Here is a 24,214-nt window from a genome sequence, read left to right as displayed (position 1 = left end):
TGGAGGGCGTAAACAGTGGAGTCTCCCAGGGTCAGTGTTGGGACCATTGCTCTGCTCGATGTAGAGAAATGATCTGGGCTTAGGTATATGGGGCATATGATCAAAATCTCCAGTTAATGCCAAAAAGGACCCATGGCCAACTGAAGCGGACTTTAAGTGCCTTCATTGTCAATACACAGGTTAGTAATTGGAGCGGGTAAATGTGAAATGAAATTTAATGCAGAGAAATGTGCTGCGATAGATTTTGGGAGGAAGAAAAAGAGAGGAAATGTACATTAAATGGTAAAACTTTCAATGGAGTAGAGGAGCAGAGAGATTTAGGGTTGTAAGATTCTAGCTAATTCCTTGTCTTATTAAGGATCGAGAGTCTAGTGTTAGAACACAAGAAATAGGAGCAGGAGTAGACCATCTGGCCCCTCGAGTCCGCTCTGCTATTCAATAAGATCATGGCTGATCTGATCCTGGCCTCAACTCCACTTCCCTGCCTGCTCCCCATAACCCTTCACTCCCTTATCTTTCAAAACTCTGTCTATCTCCACCTTAAATATATTCAATTATTATTAGCAACTTTAACATAAGAAATATAATTTGAGCAGATCCTCTGTGCTCTACCACATCAGAGTAAAGATGCAAGTCCTGCGTGTCCACAGTAACTGACACCAGGTCAGCCCGCTGGATGCCCTGAGCTTGATCTCCGGTGTCTCCAGTCCCGACTGCCCCCTTACATCAGTCTCCCCTCACTCTTATACCCTGCACTGATCCACCTCTGGCACCAGACTCTTCTTTGCCTTCCCAGCTGGGTTTTGGCAGGAAGCGAGGAAAAGACAGCTGGAACTTCTCTCATTTGTGATTTACAAGGTCACTTTCCCTGGTTCCCAGCAGTTACTTTTCTTCAGTGATTTTCTCAATATCCCTAAACTTCCCTGCCTGCTGTTAGTTGTTATTTCTTATAGTTCCACAATTATAGGTATCAACATCACACATTATAATCGAATCTATTGTGTTACTCACTCTGGTTTGAGCTTACATTGTGGTTACTGACAGACAAACTCTGTTCTTTCCCCCGATCTGATTACAGATTGCAACAGTGGGTTCAGTGAATGGAATGTCTGATCAGTGTTGCCATGGTGACCTGTCTGCAGTGAATCGATTGTTTGAGTTTCTAACTCAGACTAAACATTTCTTTCCCATGATGCACATTTAAGTTAAAGTCAATGTATTTTAGCCATTTTATGTTGATAAAGTGGTTAAACAGCACATGGGGTCCTAGATTTTATAAATAGGGGTGTGGAGTACAAAAGGGCAGAGGGCATGTAAACCTGCACAAATCATTGATTAAGCTGCAGTTCGAATATTGTCAGGTTTTGGGGATCTTACACCAGGAAGGATGTCGAGGCCATGGAGAGGGTGCAGAGAGATTCACTGAGATGATACCAGGGAAGAGAGGCTTTAGTTATCAGGGGAGATTGGAGAAACTGGGGCTCTTTTCATTAGAACAAAGGGTAATTGGAGATCTGAGGGAGGTGTTCAAAGTTTTTGATCAGGTAAATGAGGATAAACTATTTCCACCAGTCGATGAGTCAGTAATTCGAGGGCATCAAATTCAAATAATCACCAAAAGGCTCAGACCCAGGAATGAACTATCGAGCACACTGTACAACAATGTTCGGGACACTCACTGTCCCTCCGGATCTGTGTCCGGGGGAGGAACTGATGGGTTTCTCTTATCTTTGGGTTAACTGATGTTCTCATCGAGGTGATGGATGTCTGTGGCGGGGAATGGGGTATTCTGAGCACCTAGTGTCCGCCATAAACACTCTCCAGTCAGGTACAGCATGGGTTAGATACAGAGTAAAGCTCCCTCTACATTGTCCCATCAAACACTTCCAGGCAGGTACATGGACATGTTACCAATACCTTCTCTGGATACCAAGGCTAGGAGAGACACTCTGGAAGGTATGGCGAGCTGCGGTTTGTCCATGAGAGTAACCGAAGGTATGAGAACTAAAATAATCACAAGTAATGATCGAGTGTCAGTCGTGGCTCAGCGGTAGCAGTTTTGTCTCTGAGTCAGTAGGTTGTGGGTTCAAGTCCACCTGTAGAGACTTGAGCACAAAATCTCGGCTGACATTCCAATGCAGTACTGAGGGATTGCTGCACTGTCAGTGTTGCCATCTTTCGGATGAATCGCTGAACCGAGGCCCCATCAGCCTTCAATCAATATCACTAAAACAGATTATCTGACCAGTATCACATTGCTGTTCGTGGCAGCTTGCTGTGTGCAAATTGTCTGCCGCATTTCCTACATTGCAACAGTGAATGCACTTCAAATGTACTTTGATGTTGTTGTACCTCATTGGCACTTTGGGACATCCTGAGGTCAGGTAAGGTGCTACATAAGGACAGGTCTTTGTTAAATGGAGAAAAGTCCCAAAAAAGGAACAGTCGGCAACAGGATATCAATTAGTCTCCTCTTATATTGGAGAAATCAAGGAATCGACATACTGTGTTGGAACCAAAGCTGATTTATTTGTCAGATATCCAGAAAATAAAATTCCAGCCCAGTTACAGGAGAAACACAGCCCGACTGTCAGAATGAACACGGTTCAGTCCCGATGTGATTCACAGCAGAATCCAATCCCTGCAGTCACTTGTGAACTCGCTGGTGTTTCAGCAGGTGGGATGGGGCAGTGAATCCCTTCCCACACTCAGAGCAGGTGAACGGCCTCTCCCCAGTGTGGATACGCTGGTGAGCCAGAAGGTTGGATGAATTTGTGAATCCCTTCCCACACACGGAGCAGGTAAACGGCCTCTCGTCAGTGTGAAAACGCAGGTGTCTCAGGTGGTGAGATGATTTCATGAATCCTTTCCCACACACACAGCAGACGAACGGTCTCTCTCCAGTGTGAATTCGTTTGTGATGAGTGAGGTGAGATGAACAAGTGAATCTCTTCCCACACTCTGAGCAGGTGAATGGCCTCTCCCCGGTGTGAACTTGCTGGTGTTCAATGAGGTTGGATGAAATAGTAAATCCCTTCCCACACACAGAGCAGGTGTACAGCCTCTCCCCAGTGTGACTGCGTCGATGAATTTCCAGCAGGGACGGGGAACGGAATCCCTTTCCACAGTCCCTACATTTCCACGGATTCTCCATGGTGCGGGTGTCCTTGTGTTTCTCCAGATTGAACGATCAGTTGAAGCCTCGTCCACACACACAACATATGTACAGTTTCTCCCCGCTGTGAATGGTGCGATGTTTTTTCAGGCTGTAACTGGTTAAACCTCTTACCACAGTCTGCACAGGAACACTCACTCGGGTGTGTGTGTCTCAGTACTTTTCCAATCACAGATGTTTGAAATCTTTTCCCGCAGACAGAACAGACAAACATTTCTCTTTCCACATTGAGGCCGATGATATTCATGTTGCGGTGGATCGAGTGACTGTCAGATCTTGGTGATGTTTGGTGTGAGTTTCCCATCTACAAATCTTCCCTTTCTAATCCCCTGTAAAAGGAGTTTACAAAAGTCATCACTAAGGACAGGATAGAAATTCAGAACAGTCAATTCTAGTTTCTATGGTACACACATTCCTCTCTGGTGTCTCCACAACTGTAAATCCCCGTCACACACACTATCCCTACTCCCGATGCTGAAATCCAAACCCATTACAGTATCTCCAACATTTTTTCCTTCTTGCTGAAGGTGCTGACTCTGGCTGGGTTCAGTTCTACACTCACTGGTTCCCCTCCCTCTCTGACCCTGAAGGTGCTGACTCTGGCTGGGTTCAGTTCTGCACTCACTGGTTCCCCTCCCTCTCCTCCCCTGAAGGTGCTGACTGGTTGGGTTCTAGTTAGGCCACAGCTAGAGTACTGTGTGCAGTTCTGGTCACCACATTACAGGAAAGATGTGATTGCACCAGAGAGGGTACAAAGATTTACTTGGATGTTGCCTGGACTGGAGAATTTTATCTATGAGGACAGATTGGATAGGCTGGGGTTGTTTTCTTTGGAACAGAGGGGAGATCTCATTGAGGTGTATAAAATTATGAGGGGCCAAGATAGAGTGGATAGGAAGGACCTATTTCTCAGTAGCAGGGTCAATAACTGGGGGGCATAGATTTAAAGTAATTGGTCGAAGGTGTAGATGGGATTTGAGAAGTTTTTTTCACCCAGAGGATGGTGGGAGTCTGGAACTCACTGCCTGAAAGGGTGGTAGAGGCAGAAACCCTCATAGCATTTAAAAGTACCTGGATGTGCACTTGAGGGGCCCAGATAGAGTGGATAGGAAGGACCTGTTTGCTTTAGCAGAATGGTCAATAACTCGGGGGGCAGAGAATTAAAGTAATTGGTAGAAGGATTAGAGGGGAGACCTAAATGAGGTGTATAAAATTATGAGGGCCTGGATCGAGTGGATAGCAAGGACCTATGTCCCTTAGCAGAGGGATCAGCTCAGTGGGTAGCACTCTCATCTGAGACAGAAGGTTGAGTTCAAGTCCCACTCCAGAGACTTGAGCACAAAAAAAAATCTAGGCTGACACACCAGTGTCGTGCTGAGGGAGAGGAGCCGACTTTCGGATGAGACATTAAACCAAGGCCCCGTCTGCTCTCTCTCTGGTGGACGTAAAAGATCCATTGGCACTATTTCGAAGAAGAGCAGGGGAGTTATCCCTGGTGTCCTGGCCAATATTTATCCCTCAATCAACATAACAAAAATAGTTTATCTGGTCATTATCACATTGCTGTTTGTGGCAACTTGCTGTGCTCAAATTAGCCACCGCGTTTCCTACATTGCAACAGTGACTATGCTCCAACAGTACTTCGTTCTCTGTAAAGAACTTTGAGATGCCAATCGTCGTGAAAGGCGCTGTATAAATGTAAGTCTTTCTTTTTTATGGCGTTACCTACAGGGCTACAGACCAAGAGCTGTAAAGTGGGATTAGGCTGGAGAGCTCTGTGCCGGCTGGCAGGGACACGATGGGCCGAATGGCCTCCTCCTGTGCTGTAAATGTCTGGGATTCTATGTCGTCACAGGTCTCATCAGCAGTCGCACTGCCTGATGGGTGATTGACAGCCCAGAGTCCACGCCTGCGCCCCGGGAACCGTGTCCGGCACAGCGCCTCCCTCTCGGTCGCAATGGTAATAACCGCGCATGCCCAGAGGACACCAACCGCCCCCTCCCCCCACACTCGGATCCTGTGGCACGGAGTCGGCATGGGGCCTTCCGGGGAAAGGCGTTTGTGTCCGTTTAAGAGCCGCAATCGGAGTTTTCTCCGCTCCGATTGGGTAGAGAATTGCGCGGGGGGGGAGGAGGGAGGAGGGAGATAGGGAGAGAATAAAGGGAAATTCAAACCTGAGAGTACGCACATCCGGGTCCCGAGACCAGTTTCCACCAGTTTGGCGGAACGCGCTCGCAGGACACGTGACACGGGCCCATGGCCTCATTGACGGGAGCTTCCGACCAATGGGGAGTGAGCGGGGCAGCCTGGAGCAGTGATCCGGCGGGTCCTCCAACCAACAATCAGGGAGCCCGAGGGGCGGGACTTGCACCGTTGATTGTCTGAGCCGCAGCGCGCGACTTTGTGCAGTCCCTTGTTCAGGGCCTTAAATATATTCAATGACCCAGTCTCTACAGCTCTCTGGGACGGAGAATTCCACAGATTTACAACCCTCAGAAGAAATTCCTCCTCATCTCAGTTTTAAATGGGCGGCCCCTTATTCTAAGACTATGTCCCCTAGTTTTAGTTTCCCCTATGAGTGGAAATATCCTCTCTGCATCCACCTTGTCAAGCCCCCTTCATATCATATGTTTCGATAAGATCACCTCTCATTCTTCTAAACTCCAATGGGTATAGGCCCAACCTACCTTCATAAGTCAACCCCGCCATCTCCAGAATCAACCTAGTGAACCTTCTCTGAACAGCCTCCAATGCAAGTATATCCTTAAATACAGAGACCAAAACTGTATGCAGTACTCCAGGTGTGGCCTCATCAATACCCTGTACAGTTGTAGCAGGACTTCTCTGCTTTTATACTCTGTCCCCATGGCAATAAAGACCAACATTTCATTTGCCTTCCTGATCACTTGCTGTACCTGCATAGTAACTTTGTGTTTCATGCACAAGGACCCCCAGGTCCCTCTGTACTGCAGCACTCTGCAATTTTTCTCCATTTAAATTGTAATTGCTTTTCTATTTTTTCTGCCTCACATTGGACAACCTCACATTGTGCCACATTGTATTCCATCTGCAAAATTTTTGCCCACTCACTCAGCCTGTCTATATCCCTTTGCAGATTTCTTGTGTCCTCTTCACAATTTGCTCTCCCATCCTTCTTTGTATCATCAGCAAATTGGCCACATTGCATTCGGTCCCTTCATCCAAGTCATTAATATAGATTATAAATAGTTGAGGCCCCAGCACCGATCCCTGCAGCACCCCACTAGTTACCGTTTGCCAACCGGAAAATGACCCGTTTATTCCGACTCTTTGTTTTCTGTTCGTTAGCCAATCCTCAATCCATGATAACCCCGGGAACTTCTATCTTGTGCAGTAATCTTTTATGTGACACGTTATCAAATGCTTTCTGGAAATCCAAATACACCACATCCACTGGTTCCCCCTTATCCACCCTGCTCGTTACATCCTCAAAGAACACCAGCAAATTTGTCAAACATGATTTCCCTTTCATAAACCCATGCTGATTCTGCTTGATTGAATTTATGCTTTTCCAAATGTCCTGCTACTGCTTGCTTAATAATGGACTCCAACATTTTCCCAACTCCAGATGTTAGGCTAACTGGTCTATATTTCCTGCTTTTTGTCTGTCTCCTTTTTTAAATAAGGATGTTAGATTTGTGGTTTTCCAATCCGTTGGGACCTCCCCAGAATCCAGGCAATTTTGGTAATTACAACCAATGCATGCACTATCTCTGCAGCCACTTCTTTTAGGACCCCACACTGCAAGCCATCAGGTCCAAGAGACTTGTCCGTCTTTAGTCCCATTATTTTACCGAGTGCTACTTCTTTAGTGATAGTTCCTCCCTCCCTATAGCAGCCACAGTGCGAAAGTGGTGAAGGGAATGAATGATGAAGGTGGTGGGTGGGATACCAATCAAGCGGCTGCTTTGTCCTGAATGGTGTCGAGCATCTTGAGTGGTGCTGGAGCTGCACTCATCCAGGCACGTGGAGAGTATTCCATCACATTCCTGACTTGTACCTTGTAGATGGTGGAAAGGCTTTGGGGCATCAGGTGATCGAAAGTGATTTGACCAATTGGGGGTAAGGAAAGAGGCATACATTAAGTAGATAAACAACAGGGTAGGGCATGATAAGGGAGAATACAAAGGGATCAGGAGAGAAGTAAAAAAAAAAAAAATTAGGAAGGCAAAGAGGAAATATGAAATGAAATTATCAAGGAACATAAAACAAAATTAAATATTTTACAGGAAGATAATAGGAAAAGGAAGGTTGGGATGGGAATAGGGCCATTAAAGGATAGACAGGCAATGCCACGAGTAACGATAGCGAGATGGCAGAAATATTAAATCATTATTTCGCTTCAGTATTTAGATAGAACAGGTGGACATGACATGAGTAATGAGAAGTGCATTTAAAATAAAGAAAGGGGATACATTAAATAAACTAATCAAACTCAGGATAAAACCTCTGCATCCACGTATTTTAAAAGAATCTAAGGAAGAGATATCAGAGGCATTACTGCACATATTTAAAAATTCTTCAGAAAAAGGTGTATTGCCAGAGGACTGGCGAACAGCTAACGGAGTACCTATATTTAAGGAGGAGAATAGAACATGTCTAGGTAATTACAGACTAGTCAGCTTCACATCGGTGGCAGGAAAAATAATGGAATCCCTACTAAAGGAGAAAATAGAATGTCTAGAAACAAAAAGTATAATAATGAATAATGGTCTTCCACAAGGATTAGGGCTGGGACCACTGCTGTTCACATTAACCATTTAGACTTTGGAATCAAAAACACAATTTCTACATTTTACGGGTTATGTAAGAAAACAGGAAAGGCTCTCCGTTCAAATAGATCAAGCACTAACTCCTAATGCAGAAGACCAAGTCATGGAGGAAGTAGTTCAGAAGCCAGAGAACATTGTTAGGACAAAGATGCAGTTGGTGAGGTGCAGGGAGATTCTGGCTGTAGGGAGGTGGGTGATAAGTGTGGTAATGATGATGAGTTGGTTACCGAGAGATAGGTCTGTGCATATTGAAGATATATGACAAAAGGTACTGGAGGAGCAGCAGGAAGGGCTAAATGACAGTGTAAGAAATCCTGTAAGGACTCCAGCTTCCCATGCAAGAATGGCTTCGAAAAATCAAGGCAATTTCCTTTGTTATAATTCCAGTTTTTGGTGAAAAAGATGTTTGCAAAGAATATTTTAAATATGAATAACTGTCAACCTGCGGCTAAAATAATACTGGGACTTCGAAAAGTAAATGGTGGTGTTCTTCTGAGAAAAAATGGGAGAGATATAACCAAATAAAAACAATGGAACTGGTCAGGAACGTTGAAGTAGCTGCAAGAAGCATTTACATTGGAGGAGGGAGAAGGCCAGGAGGAAAGGTGATCCACATGACACTGATTACAGAGTGGAATCTAGACAGCAGGTGGGTGATATACAAGAACCAGGTAACATTAACAAGGGTAAACTAGGGGCCAAAAGATGGAACATCTACAGTAAGCTGTATAGACGTGAATGCTGAATGCATTCGGAATCAGCAATTCCAAAACACGAGGTTACTGCAGCACTCAGGAACTCCAGTGTTGTGGGAATATTATAAACATGGCTGACTGCAGAGGATGGTGCACAGGGACAGGAGGAGCCTGTTCCACCATTCAGTTCGATCTGTACCTCAAATGCATTTACCCACTTCTGCTCCATATCCCTTGATGCCCTTCACCAACAACAATCTACCCATCTCAGTCTGGAAAATGGTGAATGGTTTGATCCTCGCATTCAGTCTTTTAAAGGGAGGGACTTCCAGATTTCCACAACTCAGTGAAATTAATTTTTTTTTAAAAGTAAATTAAAGGAAAAACATATATTCAGGCACAGCAGAGTAGACAGCAGGGACGTGATGTGGGCCTGGATGTCAAAGACACCGAGGAGATTAAAGCTGTTGATCCTGTGAAAGAGCTGTCCAATTTATTCCCACACCCAATCCTCTCCCCATAACCCTGAAAATTAGTTCTCTCCAACTACATGTCCAATTGCCCTTTGAACGTCCCGATGGAATCTGCTTCCACTGCCCTGAGGCCTAACCAGTGATGTGTAAAGGTTCAGCATGACTTCCTTGTATTGAATTCAATGCCCCCGTTTACAAAGCCAAGTATCCCACAAGCTTTCTTCACTGTCTTATCAACTTGCCCTGCCACCTTCAAAGGTTTGTGAACATTTACCCCAGTTCCTTCTGTTCTTTCACAACCCACAAAATAGCACTATTTAGCTTACAATGCCTCTCCATGTTGTTTGCCCCAAAGTGCATCACTTCACACTCATCCGCATTAAACTGTATCTGCCCATTTCTCCAGTCTGTCTATGTCCTCCTGAAGTCTGCTACTATCCTGCTCACTATTCACTACGTTGCCAAGTTTTGTATCACCTGCAAACTTCAAAATTGTACTTTCTATCCCCAAGTTCAGGTTATTTATATACAACAAGGAAAGCTTATCGTGAATGGTCTCGGATTTCTCGCAGATTTATCTCCATTCCGAATAAAATATCATCTTTTCCTCATTCAGTTCTTCGACCAAATTCTGTTCCTTTTCATCCAAAATATTGCGCAATGTCGAAAATTCAGAGTCGATGAGGTTCTGCGACTGATTCGACTGTTCCTGTGAAGACAAAAAGAGTTTGTTAAAAAAGGAAGCAAAACTATCGCAGGTCACCAGCACATAGAAACATAGATGCAAGAGTAGGCCATTCGGCCCTTTGAGCCTGCACCACCATTCAATATGATCATGCAACTTCAGTATCCCATTCCTGGTTTCTCTCCATACCCCTTGATCCCTTTAGCCGTAATGCTTAATAAACACCAAGCCAAGCTACTGAAAATGCACAGGGATAGAGTTCTGTTAGCCGGGCATGGGGTGCATAACACGCTACCCGTACAGGCACAGCCCATATCGGCCCACTGAGAATTCACCTTCATTTCGGAGATGCTCTCTTCGAGCTTAAACTTAAAATCTTAAAAAGGTTTTCTTCTTCCTCAGAGAATGTAGGATTGTCTTCATTTTTTCCTGAGATTGAAACTCAGAGATCTAGAGATAATTGGCAAATGGCAAAAAAAAAATCCAGGGGATAAATGAGCGGATACATTTTTACACAGTGAGTTATGGTGATCTGGAGTGCCCTGCCTGAAAGGATGGTGGAAGCAGATTCAATAGAGAATTGGATAAATAGTTGACTAGGAGACATTCACAGGGCTCTGGGGTAAGAGCAAGGGAGCGAGATTAATGGGACAGCTCTTTCAAAGAGCCAACACAGGCACGATGGGCCGAATGGCCTCCTCTCGTGCTGTGTGTTTCTATGATTCTAGGTGCTAACAGCAGAGTCGGGGCTCTGTTAAAATTAGAAAGATTAAATGTGAATTTTAAAATAAATTCTTAGCTGGACCAACTGTTTTAACTTCACTTCATAATGGTTGCAGCTGGTGCAAAGCTGAAGTGGAGTCAAACTCTCTCCTGGCCTACGGTCAATGGAAACTATTGGTCTTCAGAGTTACTCTGCACATCTCCCCTCGCCATCAATCTCAAACTGCTTTGCATCAACACAGAGTATGCGGCATGACTGTCCCAATCACACTGAGCCAGGACATACTGAGTTAAGACATGCAGAATCAGCTGAACTATGAACAGAAGTACTGAGCTTTTGAAACTTCAACAACATTAGATTCACAGTAAGATTCCTGCCCTCCTCCAGCTCACAAGATATCCTGAAATTTAAATAAAATGTAAAGTCAGGCAACACCATGTTTCCTATTGGGAAGGAGAGCAGGGGAGTTCACCTCAGTGTCCTGGGTCAATATTTATCCTTCAACCAACATCACTAAAACAGATGAGCTGGTCATTGTCACATTGCTGTTCGTGGGATCTTGCTGTGCGCAAATTGGCTGCTGCATTTCCTACTTTACAACACTGACTACGCTTCAAAAGTACTTCATTGGCTGTAAAGCACTTTGGGATGTCCTGAGCTTGTGAAAAACACGATATAGTCTTTCTTTCTACGGGATTAACACACACCATTATTGCAGCATGACATGTCCTCTGCTAGAAACTGTCAGACACAAGTCAGCGACAGTGTGTGACTGAGATAGTCCTGATACAGCATCATTTCCTGTCGTTGCTGATTCAATCATTTCTTACCCATACTCCAGCTATGAGCAGATTCTTCACACTACAAGTCTAATTTAAGCACACACATACACACCTTACAATAGAGGACAGCCCCCTCAAAAAAACAGAAGATCCCATGCACAGATCGTCTTTAACCCATGACTAAGATTACCCACCATTATATTATAGGGATTATTTGCATCCTTCCTCTGCCTCACCATTCCCACTCCTCATCCCATCCCCCTTCCTCTCCCCATCCTCATCCCATCCCCCTTCTTATCCCCCATCCTCATCCTATTCCCCCCTCCCCAATGCACATTGGGCCCATACTCTCTCGAGTTAAGAAGAAAGAGAGGTGTTCTCATTGAAACACAAGATTCTGAGGGGGACTGACAGGATAGATGCTGAGAGGTTGTTTCCCCTGTCTGGAGAGTCTAGAACTAGGGGACATCGTCTCAGGATAAGGGGTCGGCCATATAAGACCGAGATGAGGAGGAATTTCTTCACTGAGATGGATGTGAATCTTTGGAATTCTCTAACCCAAAGGGCTGTGGATGCTGAGTCTCTGAGTATATTTAAGGCTGAGACCGATAGATTTTTGGACTCTGGGGGAATCAAGATATAGGGGGATTGGGCAGGAAAGTAGAGTTAAGGTCGAAGATTAACCAAGATCTTATTGAACGGAGGAGCAGGCTCGAATGGTAAAGTGGGGGGGGACCCTGATAATAAAGGATGACAATAAAGAATAATAAAGAACCTAGTTTCCCCTTAATTGCATCTATGCTATTCTCCTCAACAACTCCATGCAACAGCGAATCCCACATTCTCAACACTCTCTGGGTAAAGAAGTCATCCTCTTAAAACTGTGCCTTCATATAGTGACAGGAGGGAGATAATTGCACCAAGACCTGCCCCCAACTCCTCCTGTCTATTTTTCTGTATTACCAATTTGGTTTTTTTTAGACTCAGAAGGTTTTGGGTTTAAGTCCTGCTCCAGAACCTTGAGCACAAAATCTAGGCTGACACACCAATGCAGTGCTGAGGGAGCGTTGCACTGTCGGAGGTGCCGTCTTTCGGATGAAATCTTAAACCGAGCCCCCGTCTACCCCCTCAGGTGGATGTAAAAGATCTCACGGCACTATTTTGAAGAGCAGGGGCAGTTATCCACAATGCCCTGGCCAATATTTATCCCTCAACCAACATCAACAAAAAAACATATTATTTGGTCGCTAACACATTGCTGCTTGTGGGAGCTTGCCGTGTGCAGATTGACGGCCACGTTTCCTACATTACAACCACAAGTACACTTCAAAAGTAGTTCCAGATCACAACAACTCACTGTGTTTAAAAACAAAGTTGCATTTCACCCCGCTTCTTAAATCGGTGTCAACACTGAGCCCCGTGAGGAGATATTAAGACAGGTGACCAAAAGCTGGTAAAAGAGGCAGGTTTTGAGGAGCACTTTAAAGGAGAGGGGTAGAGAGGCGGAGAGGTTTAGGGAGAGAATCCAGAGCTCAGGGCCCAGGCAGCTGAAGGCACGGCTGCGGTTTGTGAATTTAAAAATGATCCGCTATATGGTGCCCACTCCAAATAACAGACTTGGCAGGTCCGGAATTAGGTGCATTACCTTCCAATAGATGAAACATTTGATCTGTGCCCTCTGCAGCACATCCTGTACCCAGCAGCCAGGCCTGTGGCTCACTCACTGGGCAGCAGACCCTGTCATTGCAAACACTATTTCAATGTGTTTCCCCTCTGTAACAATCCACAACAACATTCAACACATTATATATAGTACAGACTGGAGCCAACACATCCCCCTCCTCCTCAATCCCCCCTCCCCTCATCCCAGCCCTCACCCCCCGGGTATAAAACCAGGCGGCCGCTCCCACCGGCTCCAACTCACCGACACAAGGGCCCAGCGCCGCGTCACTGGCGCCCGGCCCAAACACACTGCCCGAACTCCGAGTCCCACTGAGGCCCGGGCCCGCCTCCCTCACTCTGAGTGACAGGCGCTCCGGCCAATCCACTTCCCCGGGGACAGCCCCGCCCCGGGAACCCGCCTCCCTCACTCTGAGTGACAGGTGCTCCGGCCAATCCGCTTCCCCCGGGAGCTCCTCACCGGGCCGACCCTGGCCAATCAGCGCCGCCGGGAGGCGGGGTTTGCGGCCATGATTTGGGTTGAGCGAGGCTCGCGCTCGGAGCTTGGCGGTTGGGTTGAAATATTTGAATGTTTAACGGGCGGTGACCTTTGCCCCTGTGTTCCACTCCAGGACATTGTGACGTTTTTACTGAGGCGGTCGAGAGCTCGGGCCTTACACTAAACATCCGTAAGACAAAGGTCCTCCAGCAGCCTGTCCCTGCCGCACAGCACTGCCTCCCAGTCAGCAAGGTCCACGGCGCGGCCCTGGACACCGGGGACCATTCCCCAAACCTCGGGAGTCTCTTATCAACAAGGGCAGGCATTGACCACCAGATCCAACACCGCCTCCAGTGCGCCAGTGCAGCCTTCGGCCGCCTGAGGAAAAGAGTATTTGAAGACCAGGCCCTCAAACCTACCACCAAGCTCATGGTCTACAGGGCTGTAGTAATAGCCGCCCTCCTGTATGGCTCAGAGACATGGACCATGTACAGCAGACAGCTCAAGTCGCTGGAGAAATACCACCAGCGATGTCTCCGCAAGAGCCTGCAAATCCCCTGGGAGGGCAGACGCACCAACGTTAGCGTCCTCGACCAGGCCAACATCCCCAGCATTGAAGCACTGACCACACTCGACCAGCTCCGCTGGGCAGGCCACATTGTCCGCATGCCAGACACGGGACTCCCAAAGCAAGCACTCTACGCGGAGCTCCGTCACGGCAAATGAGCCAAAGGTGGGCAGAGGAAACGTTACAAGGACACCCTCAAAGCCTCCCTGATAAAGTGCGACATCCCCACCGACACGTGGGAGTCCCTGGCCAAAGACCACCCGAAGTGGAGGAAGTGGATCGGGAGGTTGTTGAGCTCTTCGAATCTCAGCGCCGCGAGCGTGAAGAGGTCAGGCACAGGCAGCGAAAGGAGCGTGTGATAAATCAGTGCCACCCATCCCTTCCTCCGACGAACATGTGTCCCACTTGTGACAGGGTGTGGCTCTCGTATTGGACTGTTCAACCACCAAAGAACTAATTTTAGGAGTGGAAGCAAGTCTTCCTCGATTCCGAGGGACTGCCTGTGAAAAAAGAGGGTTTGGCGGGACAACAACAACAACTTGTGTTTATATAGCGCCTTTAACGCAGTAAAAGGTCCCCAGGCGCTTCACAGGAGGGTCACAGATTGTTTTGTCTATTCCGGGGCGGATCTGCAATTGTCACCAAACTAATCTGCCTCCCACAATATCTGCAGAATCCCGGGAATACCCGCAACCTCCCCGAGAATGGTCTTCATCATCATCATTGGCGGTCCCAGGAACCAGGATGACTTGCTTCCACAGGGGGTCGCAGATGTTTCAATGAAGGAGCCGATATTCCAGTCCTGAACTCCAATTGAAGGGTGGAAGATGCCTGTGCCTGGATTGTTTTAACGTGTGGTGACCGTCTCACACCAGCCACCACACGGGATTGACAGAGCTTGGCCTTTATCCAGTGGCAAGGGTTAACCAGGATGGCTGGAGACCTGCTCTGCTTCTAGGACCTAGTGCGCACACATATCGCAGTGTGGACAGGTCCGTGCTGCCCCTGGGCTCTCGGCTCTTCTGGGCCCGTACCCTCATTCATCGCACCTCCGCCACAATCTCTCACCGTTCCTCCGCCACGATCTCTCACCGTTCCTCCGCCACGATCTCTCACCGCTCATCCGCCCCGACCTTCCCGCTCCTCCGCTGTACCTGGACCCCGCCGATGATCCTGCCCACGCTCCAAACTGTGACCTGGGTTTTGATGATGTCATCCAGTCGCCCACCTCGAAGCCGTCGCTCACTTGTAGCAGCTCACTCTGGAAGCTGCAGTGGTATGCTCTTTTATCCTCCCGACCCGCGGTGGCTTTTTTTTCTTTAAAAATATACTTTATTTATATAAAATTTTCCAAATACATTGGAAAATAGTTCAGTACCTTGCGGTCAGCAATTCCATACAATTCGTTTGGATGTGGACAGCAGTTCCATACGATGCACTAGCATGCATTTCATTTCAAGGTACAGTTTAGTACAATCCGTAAATCACGTTACATGTAGTACTGTGCAAATAAGGGTATTACATGGAGCAGATAATAACAGGTTTACATTACATTCCAGAATACATTTCAATACCGATCATGAATCTCATTACATGTAACACTATGCAGATGAAAGCAGTACACGGAATGGATGAGAATATGTCCTCTCGCAGGTCAGGGTGGCCCACGATGAATGAATGCCCCAGGAATAAGTTGCCCTGATATTGATGCTCAGATTGTAATTATTTCTGTGGTGCCCAACTTTAATATTCTCCTAAAAGTCCCACTGCAATCCAGTTCCAGTTCCATTGAGGGTGTAAAAGAAAAGATAGCCATCCGTGGCTAACTAAAGAAATAAAGGACGGTATCCAATTTAAAACAAGGACATACAAAGTTGGCCAAACTAGTGGGAGGACAGAAGATGGGGAAGCTTTTAAAAGCCAGCAAAGAACGACAAAAAAAATCATTAAGGGAAGATAGACTATGAAAGTAAACTAGCACAAAATATAAAAACAGATAGCAAGAGTTTCTCTCGGTATATAAAAAGGAAAAGAATGGCTAAAGTAAATGTTGGTCCCTCAGAGGACGAGAACGCGAATTAGTGATGGGGTACATGGAGATGGCAGAAACTCTGAACAAATATTTTGTATCAATCTTTACTGAGAAGTAAGATAATGGGACTAAAGGCGGATAAATCCCCTGGACTTGATGACTTGCATCCTAGGGTCTTAAGAGAAGTAATGGCAGGGATAGTGGATGCATTGGTTATAATTTACCAAAATTCCCTGGATTCTGGGAGGTCCCAGCATATTGGAAAACGGCAAATGTAACACCCCTATTTAAAAAAGGAGTCAGACAAAAAGCAGGAAACGAGACCAGTTAGCTTAACATCTGTGGTTGGGAAAATGTTGGAGTCCATTATTAAAGAAGCAGTAACAGGATATTTGGAAAAGCATAATTTGGTCAGGCAGAGTCAGCATGGATTTATGAAGGGGAAGTCATGTTTGACAAATTTGTTGGAATTCTTTGAGGATGCAATGAACATGGTGGATGAAGGGGAACCTGTGGATGTGGTGTATTTGGACTTCCAAAAGGCATTTGACAAGGTGCCACATAAAAGGTTACTGCGCAAGATAAAAGTTCACGGGGTTGGGGGTAATATATTAGCATGGATAGAGGATTGGCTAACAGAAAACAGAGAGTCGCGATAGATGGTTCATTCTCGGGTTGGCAATCAGTAACTAGTGGGGTGCTGCTGGGACCCCAACTATTTACAATCTATATTAACAACTTGGAAGAAAGGACCGAGTGTAACATAGCCAAATTTGCTGATGTTGCAAAGATGGGATAAAAAGCAATGTGTGAGGAGGACACAAAATATCTTCAGAACGACATAGACAGGCTAAGTGAGTGGGCAAAAACTTGGCATAATGTTGGAAAGTGTGAGGTCATACACTTTGGCAAAAAAAAAATCAAAGAGCAAGTTATTATTTAAATGGAGAAAAATTGTAAAGTGCTGCAGTACAGTGGGACCTGGGGGTATTTGTGCATGAAACAAAAAAGGTTCATATTCAGGTACAGCAAGTGATCAGGAAGGCCAATGGTGTCTTGGCCTTTACTGCAAAGGGGATGGAGTATAAAAGCAGGGAAGTCTTCCTACAATTGTACAGGGTATTGATGAGGCAACACCTGGAATACTGCCTTGGTTTCCATATTTACGAAAGGATGTATTTGCTTTGGAGGCAGTTCAGAGAAGGTTCACTAGGTTGATTCCGGAGATGAGGGGGTTGACTTACAAGGAAAGGTTGAGTAGAATGGGCCTATCCTCATTGGAATTCAGAAGAATGAGAAGTGATCTTATGAAAAAGTATAAGATTATGAGGGGGCTTGACAAGGTGGATGCAGAGAGGATGTTTCCACTGATAGGGAAGACTAGAACTAGGGGGCATTATCTTAGAATAAGGGGCCGCCCATTTAAAACTGAGATGAGGAGAAATTGCTTTTCTCAGAGGGTTGTAAATCTGTGGCATTCGCTGCCTCAGAGAACTGTGGAAGCTGGGACATTGAATAAATTTAAGACAGCGGTAGACAGTTTCTTAACCGATAAGGGACTAAGGGGTTATGGGGAGCAGGCAGGAAAGTGGTCCTGAGTCTATAATCAGATCAAAAATGATTGTATTAAATGGCAGAGCAGGCTCCAGGGGCCGTACGGTCTACTCCTGCTCCTATTTCTTGTGTTCTTATGTAAAAGGCCGATGATAATCAGCCTTTGATGAATCGACTGACTCTGGCAGACAGAAACATAGAAACATAGAAACATAGAAAATAGGTGCAGGAGTAGGCCATTCGGCCCTTCTAGCCTGCACCGCCATTCAATGAGTTCATGGCTGAACATTCAACTTCAGTACCCCATTCCTGCTTTCTCGCCATACCCCTTGATCCCCCTAGCAGTAAGGACCTCATCTAACTCCTTTTTGAATATATTTAGTGAATTGGCCTCAACAACTTTCTGTGGTAGAGAATTCCACAGGTTCACCACTCTCTGGGTGAAGAAGTTCCTCCGCATCTCGGTCCTAAATGGCTTACCCCTTATCCTTAGACAGGGATGTGATCTTTGGGTTTGAGCTTCCCGTGTGCTAATCTTCTCCTTCTAATACCCTGTAAAAGGAGTTTACAAAAGTCATCACTCTAAGTACAGGCTAGAACTTCAGAACATTCTCTCCTTGTTCCTGTCCCATGGGCCATGCAGCGCCGATACACCTGGGTAATCTGGGCCTGTCACTGATGGTAAAACCCGCAGCTCCAGCCCCGCTGGACACAGACGTGACAACCAATGGGCCAATGGTTTTCTTGGTGCCAGGTTCGGTACTCGGCCATCCTGTGGTGTCGATGCCCTCCCCTGGTGCCAGGCTCGGTATACGCCCATCCTGTGGGCTCAGTGCCCTCCCTGCTAGGCTGCATGATGTCACAGAGACTGCGTTGCCAGGTTACTGATGTCACACACCTCGCGTTGCTGGGGTTTTGACGTCACACACCCCTTCTTGCCGGGTTGTTGACGTCACGCAGCGCGCTACCGGATTGGTGACGTCACTGGCGCAGAGTGAACGGCGGCGCGAATTCGAATCGCAGCACGTGACCCGGAGCGAGCCGCCTCCGACTGTGGGAGTGGGCGGGGTAAATGGCAGATACAGGGCCCCGATTGGTGGGCGGCCTGTCAATCAGGTCAATCAGCCAATTGCAGGGGCGGACAACGCCTCCCTGAGCGCGCTGTGACGCGGCACTGCGCATGTCCGGCATCCCCGGAGGCCGGCCGTTGGTGAAGGTAAACAAGATGGAGGAAAGTGAGTGGAGCTGAGCGGCACCGGAGGGAGAGGGGGCCGAGGGAGAGTGTCCCGGGGGGGAGGTGAGACATGGAATGATGGTGAGGGTGAGAGAGACACGGACACGCGCACACAGACTTGACACAGGCACATTCCCAGAATGACTGGGGAGGGAGGAGACAGACGGGGAGGGTGGGGGGGAGAGAATGGGGCGTCCTGGGAAACTGTTCCCCTCCCCTCCTCCTGTAACCGTCTCCCTCCCCTCCTGTAACCGTCCCCATCTCCTGTAACCGTCCCCTCCTCCTCTTCCCCCTCCCCTCGGCTCCTCGTCCCCATCCCCGGGGCTCTGTGAGATCAGACAGCGTGTAACCCGGGGGCCCAGTGAGATCAGACAGTGTGTAACCCGGGGGCCCAGTGAGATCAGACAGTGTGTAACCCGGGGGCCCAGTGAGATCAGACAGTGTGTAACCCGGGGGCCCAGTGAGATCAGACAGTGTGTAACCCAGGGGCCCAGTGAGATCAGACAGTGTGTAACCCGGGGGCTGAGTGAGATCAGACAGTGTGTAACCTGGGGGCCCAGTGAGATCAGACAGTGTGTAACCCGGGGGCCCAGTGAGATCAGACAGTGTGTAACCCGGGGGCTGAGTGAGATCAGACAGTGTGTAACCTGGGGGCCCAGTGAGATCAGACAGTGTGTAACCCGGGGGCCCAGTGAGATCAGACAGTGTGTAACCCGTGGCCCAGTGAGATCAGACAGTGTGTAACCCGGGGGCCCAGTGAGATCAGACAGTGTGTAACCCGGGGACCCAGTGAGATTAGACAGTGTGTAACCCGGGGGTCCAGTGAGATCAGACAGTGTGTAACCCGGGGACCCAGTGAGATTAGACAGTGTGTAACCCGGGGGTCCAGTGAGATCAGACAGTGTGTAACCCGGGGGCCCAGTGAGATCAGACAGTGTGTAACCCGGGGGCCCAGTGAGATCAGACAGTGTGTAACCCGTGGCCTAGTGAGATCAGACAGTGTGTAACCCGAGGAGATTTCTGGTGAATTTCTGTAAGTCCAGACGGGCAGGAGAGATCTGAGGAAAAGGATAAAATCAAACAGAAATACTGGATATATACTATTCTGAAACGATGGAAAAACACTTTACATTACATTCCACTTCACAACATTAATCTTCTAATTTTCTGTCCTGTGATAATTAGATCCCGGTGAATAGCGGAGTGATTGAGAAAGTTCCACAGCTGGAAGGAAACAGGGATTGTGGACTGAGGAACAACAGCAGGTGAACCAGCACAGGATTGTGAGAGCACCAACCAGGGAGTCCCTTCCGATTGAAAGGGCTTCAATAGATCGACTGGGGAGAAAGGTAAGAGAAAGTGCCATTTACTCAGATACACACCGGTCCTGTAGACAGTGTACACACAGGTTACAAGGTAAGACAGGAAATGAGACCGGGAGAGACTAACCACCGAGTACAATTATCCAGCATGAGGCCGTGCAATGGGATGTGAAGCGAGATCAGTTTCTGTCTCTAAACACAGTCACAGTGAATCTTGTGTGTGTTTTCGAGTAAAGGGCTTTGATCTAAGAGGTGACTCCAGTTTGAGGCACAGCCCAGTAGATGGACCGGTCTCTGTACATTAGGTGCGGCTGAACTCTCACCGACACCATCAGATCTCAATGTTCAAATATTTCCCATCTGGTGAGAAAGCCAATGGAAAGATTGAACCGGAAGCACATCGTCAATTCACTGATCACGGTGCACAGACCCATCTGAAAGACCAGCACGGCCAATCACCCACAGAATCAATTATTCATTCATGGACATTTAGAATTATAAGAAAATATATTGATAACTACTTTATATTGATTACTAATATTGAAGCATTAATCACGAGAGTTTTGTAGTATTCTAATATACTGAAACACAGATATGGAGAGTTGCAATTTATTGATTGGCGTCGTACTTGACCCCGAGATGTGCTTCCGAACCCATATTCCCTCAATCACCAAGTATGCTTACTTCCACCTCCATAACATCGCCGGTCTCTGCCCTTCCTCAGCTCATCTGCTCAAACCCTCATCCATGCCTCTGATCGGCCTCACACCTCGCACTCTCCGTAAACATAAGCTTAAACTTAGGGGGCATAGTTTTAAGGTGGTTGGTGGAAGGTTTAGAGGGGATTTGAGGGGGGGCTTCTTTACGCAGAGGGTTTTGGGGATCTGGAACTCACTGCCTGGAAGAGTAGTGGATACAGAAACCCTCACTACTTTTAAGAGATGGTTAGATGGGCACTTAAAGTGCCGTAACCTGCACAGTACGGACCTCGAGCTGGTAATTGGGATTAGACGAGATCCCCTCTTGTTGGCCGGCGCAGATATAATGGTAAGTGCTGCAGGGAATCGAATACGGCCAGGGTGATCTGGACTAGTTTCGATCGCCTGGATGGGTAGGAGAAAAATGTTCCCACATTTTCTTTCCCTAAATTGGCCTGGGTTTTTACCTGTTTTTTTGCCTCTCTCAGGACATCACATGGTTCTGGTTGGGGTGGAGTGTAGAATGTTTCGGTGCAAGGGGTGATGCAGTTGTTTGAGTTGGACTGGGTGCTATTTACCTTTCCGCCACTGTTCATTGTTTATAGGTTTATATGTAACCTTCAGGGCTGCTGACCGAGGGCCGTGCGGCTCTTTGTCGGCCGGCGCGGACACAATGGTCTGAAATGGCCTCCTTCTGCGCTGTAAATTTCTATGTTTCTTCAACACTCCTGCCCGTATCCTTACTCAAGAACACAAGAAGTAGCAGCAGGAGTTGGCCATACGGCCCCTCCCATCTACTCCGCCATTCAGTAAGATCTCTATTCGATAGAGAATTTTGAAGATTCACAACTCTCTGAGTGAAGAAATAGCTCCTCCACATAGTTTTAAATGACAGATCTCTTATCCTAATACTAGGAACCCTAACTCTAGACTATCCAGCCCTTGTCAATTCCTCTCAGAATTTTATATGTTTCAATGATATCACCTTCCGTTCTTCTAAACTCCGGAGAATATAGGCCTATTCTACTCAATCTGTCCTCAGCCCTCTCATCCCAACTTGTACCAATTTCCGTTCACCCATCACCCCTGTGCTCGCTAAACTACATTGGTTCCTGGTCCATCAGTGCCTCGCTTACAAAATTCTCATCCTTGTTTTGAAATCCATCCAGGACCTTGCCCCTCCCTATTGCTGTAACCTCCTCCAACGCGACAACCCTCAGATCTTTACATTCCTCCAATTCTGGCCTCTTGAGCAGCCCCAATTTTCAGCAATATTGATGGCTGTACCTTCAGCTGCTGAGGCCATAAGCTCTGGAATTCTTCCCTAAACCTCTCCACCTTTAAAATGCTCCTTAATACCTACCCTTTTGAACAAGCTTTCAGTCACCTGTGCTAATATTTCCTTCTGTGACTGGGTGTCAAAGTTTGTTTGCTAACAGTCCTGTGAAGTGCCTTGGGACATTTTACTACGTTTAAGGCGTGATATAGATGCCATTTGTTGCTGATAACTGAAGATATTTTGAATCGTAATATAACGAAACTACAGGCATAGGGAATTGCAATAGATTGATAACTGCAGAGGAAGAGGATTGTTATGTATTGCTGATAGTGTGAATTATTTTAATGTGAAGTGGCCCTTGCACATTCGCTACCACACGGACTTGACAGAGCAAGGTCTTGGTCCAATGGCAAGGGGATCCAAGATGACTGGCGACCAGGCTCTGCTGCATGTTTCCTCTGGCACTGATTCTCATTGGGATACAGTTTCCTCTGGCACTGACTCTCACTGGAATACAGTTTCCTCTGGCACTGACTCTCACTGGGATACAGTTTCCTGTAGCACTGACTCTCACTGGGATACAGTTTCCTCTGGCACTGACTGTCACTGGGGCGCAGTTTCCTCTGGCACTGACTCTCACTGCGGTACAGTTTCCTCTGGCACTGATACTCACTGCGGTACAGTTTCTATGGCACTGACTCTCTCTGGGGTACAGTTTCCTCTGACACAGATTTACTGTGTACCTAATTCGTGCTGTCCCTGCCCTGGGAGTGCATGATGGGACAGTTTAGAAGGAGCTTTAACCTGAAACTGATCAGGAGCTGCGGGTGGAAAGTTTTCAGTGCAGTGGCAGATCGTACTGCTGCTGAATTTTAATTGATAAGCTGCCAGCAGTGCGGTCGGGACGGACACCGAAGTGTGCCCTGCGGCAGGGTAGAGGGAACTTTACTCTGTATCTAACCCATACACCACCTAGTCTGTGGGAATTTAGTATGAATTTGAAAGCAATTGCGAGGGTAGATAGAGAGAAATTTATTCTGCTGCTTGGGGTGTCGAGGACGAGGGGACATAACCTTAAAATCAGAGATGTTAGGAAACACTTCTTCACTCAATGGATGGTTGAAGTGTGGAACTTCCCACAATAAACAATCGATGCTCGCCCACTGAATAATTCTGGGCCGGTTGTGATGTCTGCCCAATGACCGTTGCTTGTTCCCTTGGATTGGATCTTTATTTATTCCCTTTGGTTTGTTTTCAGTTTCACTGCTGGACCCACCACTCAAAGCACTTTGTCTGATTTGCCCCTGGGAATGAGCAGACTCCTCCCTCATCTCCCACACTGCACCAGCACTCCTCCTCTTTCCCCCTTGGTTGTGTTCCACACTCTAGGCCTTGGGCCTTCCCCGGGGATTATCAGTATGAACAGGGGTATGTGTGTTGAGACAGGATGTCCCAGCTCTCCACCTTTAAAAGGACATGGAGAGGGCCCACTGGGCTGAATGGCCCTGCTTTATGATAACACTGCAGTGCCTAGCAACCAACCTCCCTGAGCCCTGCTCATTATGGGCTGGCAGTGTCTGATGGGACAGTGAAGAGGGAGAAAGACTTGGATTTATTTGGCGCCTTTCACGACCAAAGGACCCCTCAAAGTGCTTTACAGCCAATAAAGTACTTTTGGATTGTAGTCACTGTTGTAGTAAAGGAGAGTTACCCTATATCTAACCCATGCTGTACCTGGCCTGGGAGTGTTTGATGGGACAGTGTAGAAACATAGAAACATCGAAAATAGGTGCAGGAGTAGGCCATTCGGCCCTTCTAGCCTGCACCGCCATTCAATGAGTTCATGGCTGAACATGCAACTTCAGTACCCCATTCCTGCTTTCTCGCCATACCCCTTGATCCCCCTAGTAGTAAGGACTTCATCTAACTCCTTTTTGAATATATTTAGTGAATTGGCCTCAACAACTTCTGTGGTAGAGAATTCCACAGGTTCACCATTCTCTGGGTGAAGAAGTTCCTCCTCA

At 47.1% G+C, this 24,214-nt stretch overlaps 1 protein-coding gene and 1 long non-coding RNA gene across 8 annotated transcripts in view; one reads left to right on the top strand and one right to left on the bottom strand.

The window, feature by feature from the left end:
• Positions 1-2,509: 2,509 nt before the first annotated feature.
• Positions 2,510-13,353, bottom strand: LOC139252398 (zinc finger protein 239-like). 3 transcript variants are annotated; one of them, XM_070873389.1, is made up of 3 exons: positions 13,270-13,353; positions 9,632-9,863; positions 2,510-3,504 (listed from the first exon to the last, which is right to left on the bottom strand). In XM_070873389.1, exon 3 carries the CDS (start codon positions 3,152-3,154, stop codon positions 2,648-2,650), a length of 507 nt encoding a protein of 168 aa, XP_070729490.1. In that variant the 5' UTR covers positions 3,155-3,504; positions 9,632-9,863; positions 13,270-13,353; the 3' UTR covers positions 2,510-2,647. The 3 variants fall into 3 exon arrangements, with proteins under 3 accessions (XP_070729490.1, XP_070729492.1, XP_070729491.1); XM_070873391.1 differs by having other exon boundaries at positions 9,688-9,863; XM_070873390.1 differs by lacking the exon at positions 13,270-13,353 and adding an exon at positions 12,991-13,151.
• A 377-nt stretch (positions 13,354-13,730) lies between these two features.
• The window catches only part of LOC139252401 (uncharacterized), a 28,024-nt gene continuing 17,540 nt past the window's right edge, over positions 13,731-24,214 (top strand). The window contains exons 1-2 of one of the 5 annotated variants that reach the window (XR_011591467.1): positions 13,731-14,399; positions 20,077-20,240. This is a non-coding gene — a long non-coding RNA (uncharacterized lncRNA). Of the gene's footprint in view, positions 14,400-15,316; positions 15,348-18,854; positions 18,973-20,076; positions 20,241-24,214 lie in introns of those variants that run through there. The other 4 variants (XR_011591466.1, XR_011591463.1, XR_011591464.1 and 1 more) reach the window with 4 other exon arrangements.

The sequence above is a fragment of the Pristiophorus japonicus genome, unplaced genomic scaffold, assembly GCF_044704955.1.
Source record: "Pristiophorus japonicus isolate sPriJap1 unplaced genomic scaffold, sPriJap1.hap1 HAP1_SCAFFOLD_464, whole genome shotgun sequence".
NCBI lineage: Eukaryota > Metazoa > Chordata > Chondrichthyes > Pristiophoridae > Pristiophorus > Pristiophorus japonicus.
Note: the sequence above shows the minus strand (reverse complement) of the source record. Positions and strands in the feature narration are given on the sequence as shown.

Bases quoted from the DNA above. Each gene is read 5' to 3' on its own strand.
- LOC139252398 (XM_070873389.1), bottom strand. From the start codon at position 3,154: ATGGAGAATCCGTGGAAATGTAGGGACTGTGGAAAGGGATTCCGTTCC.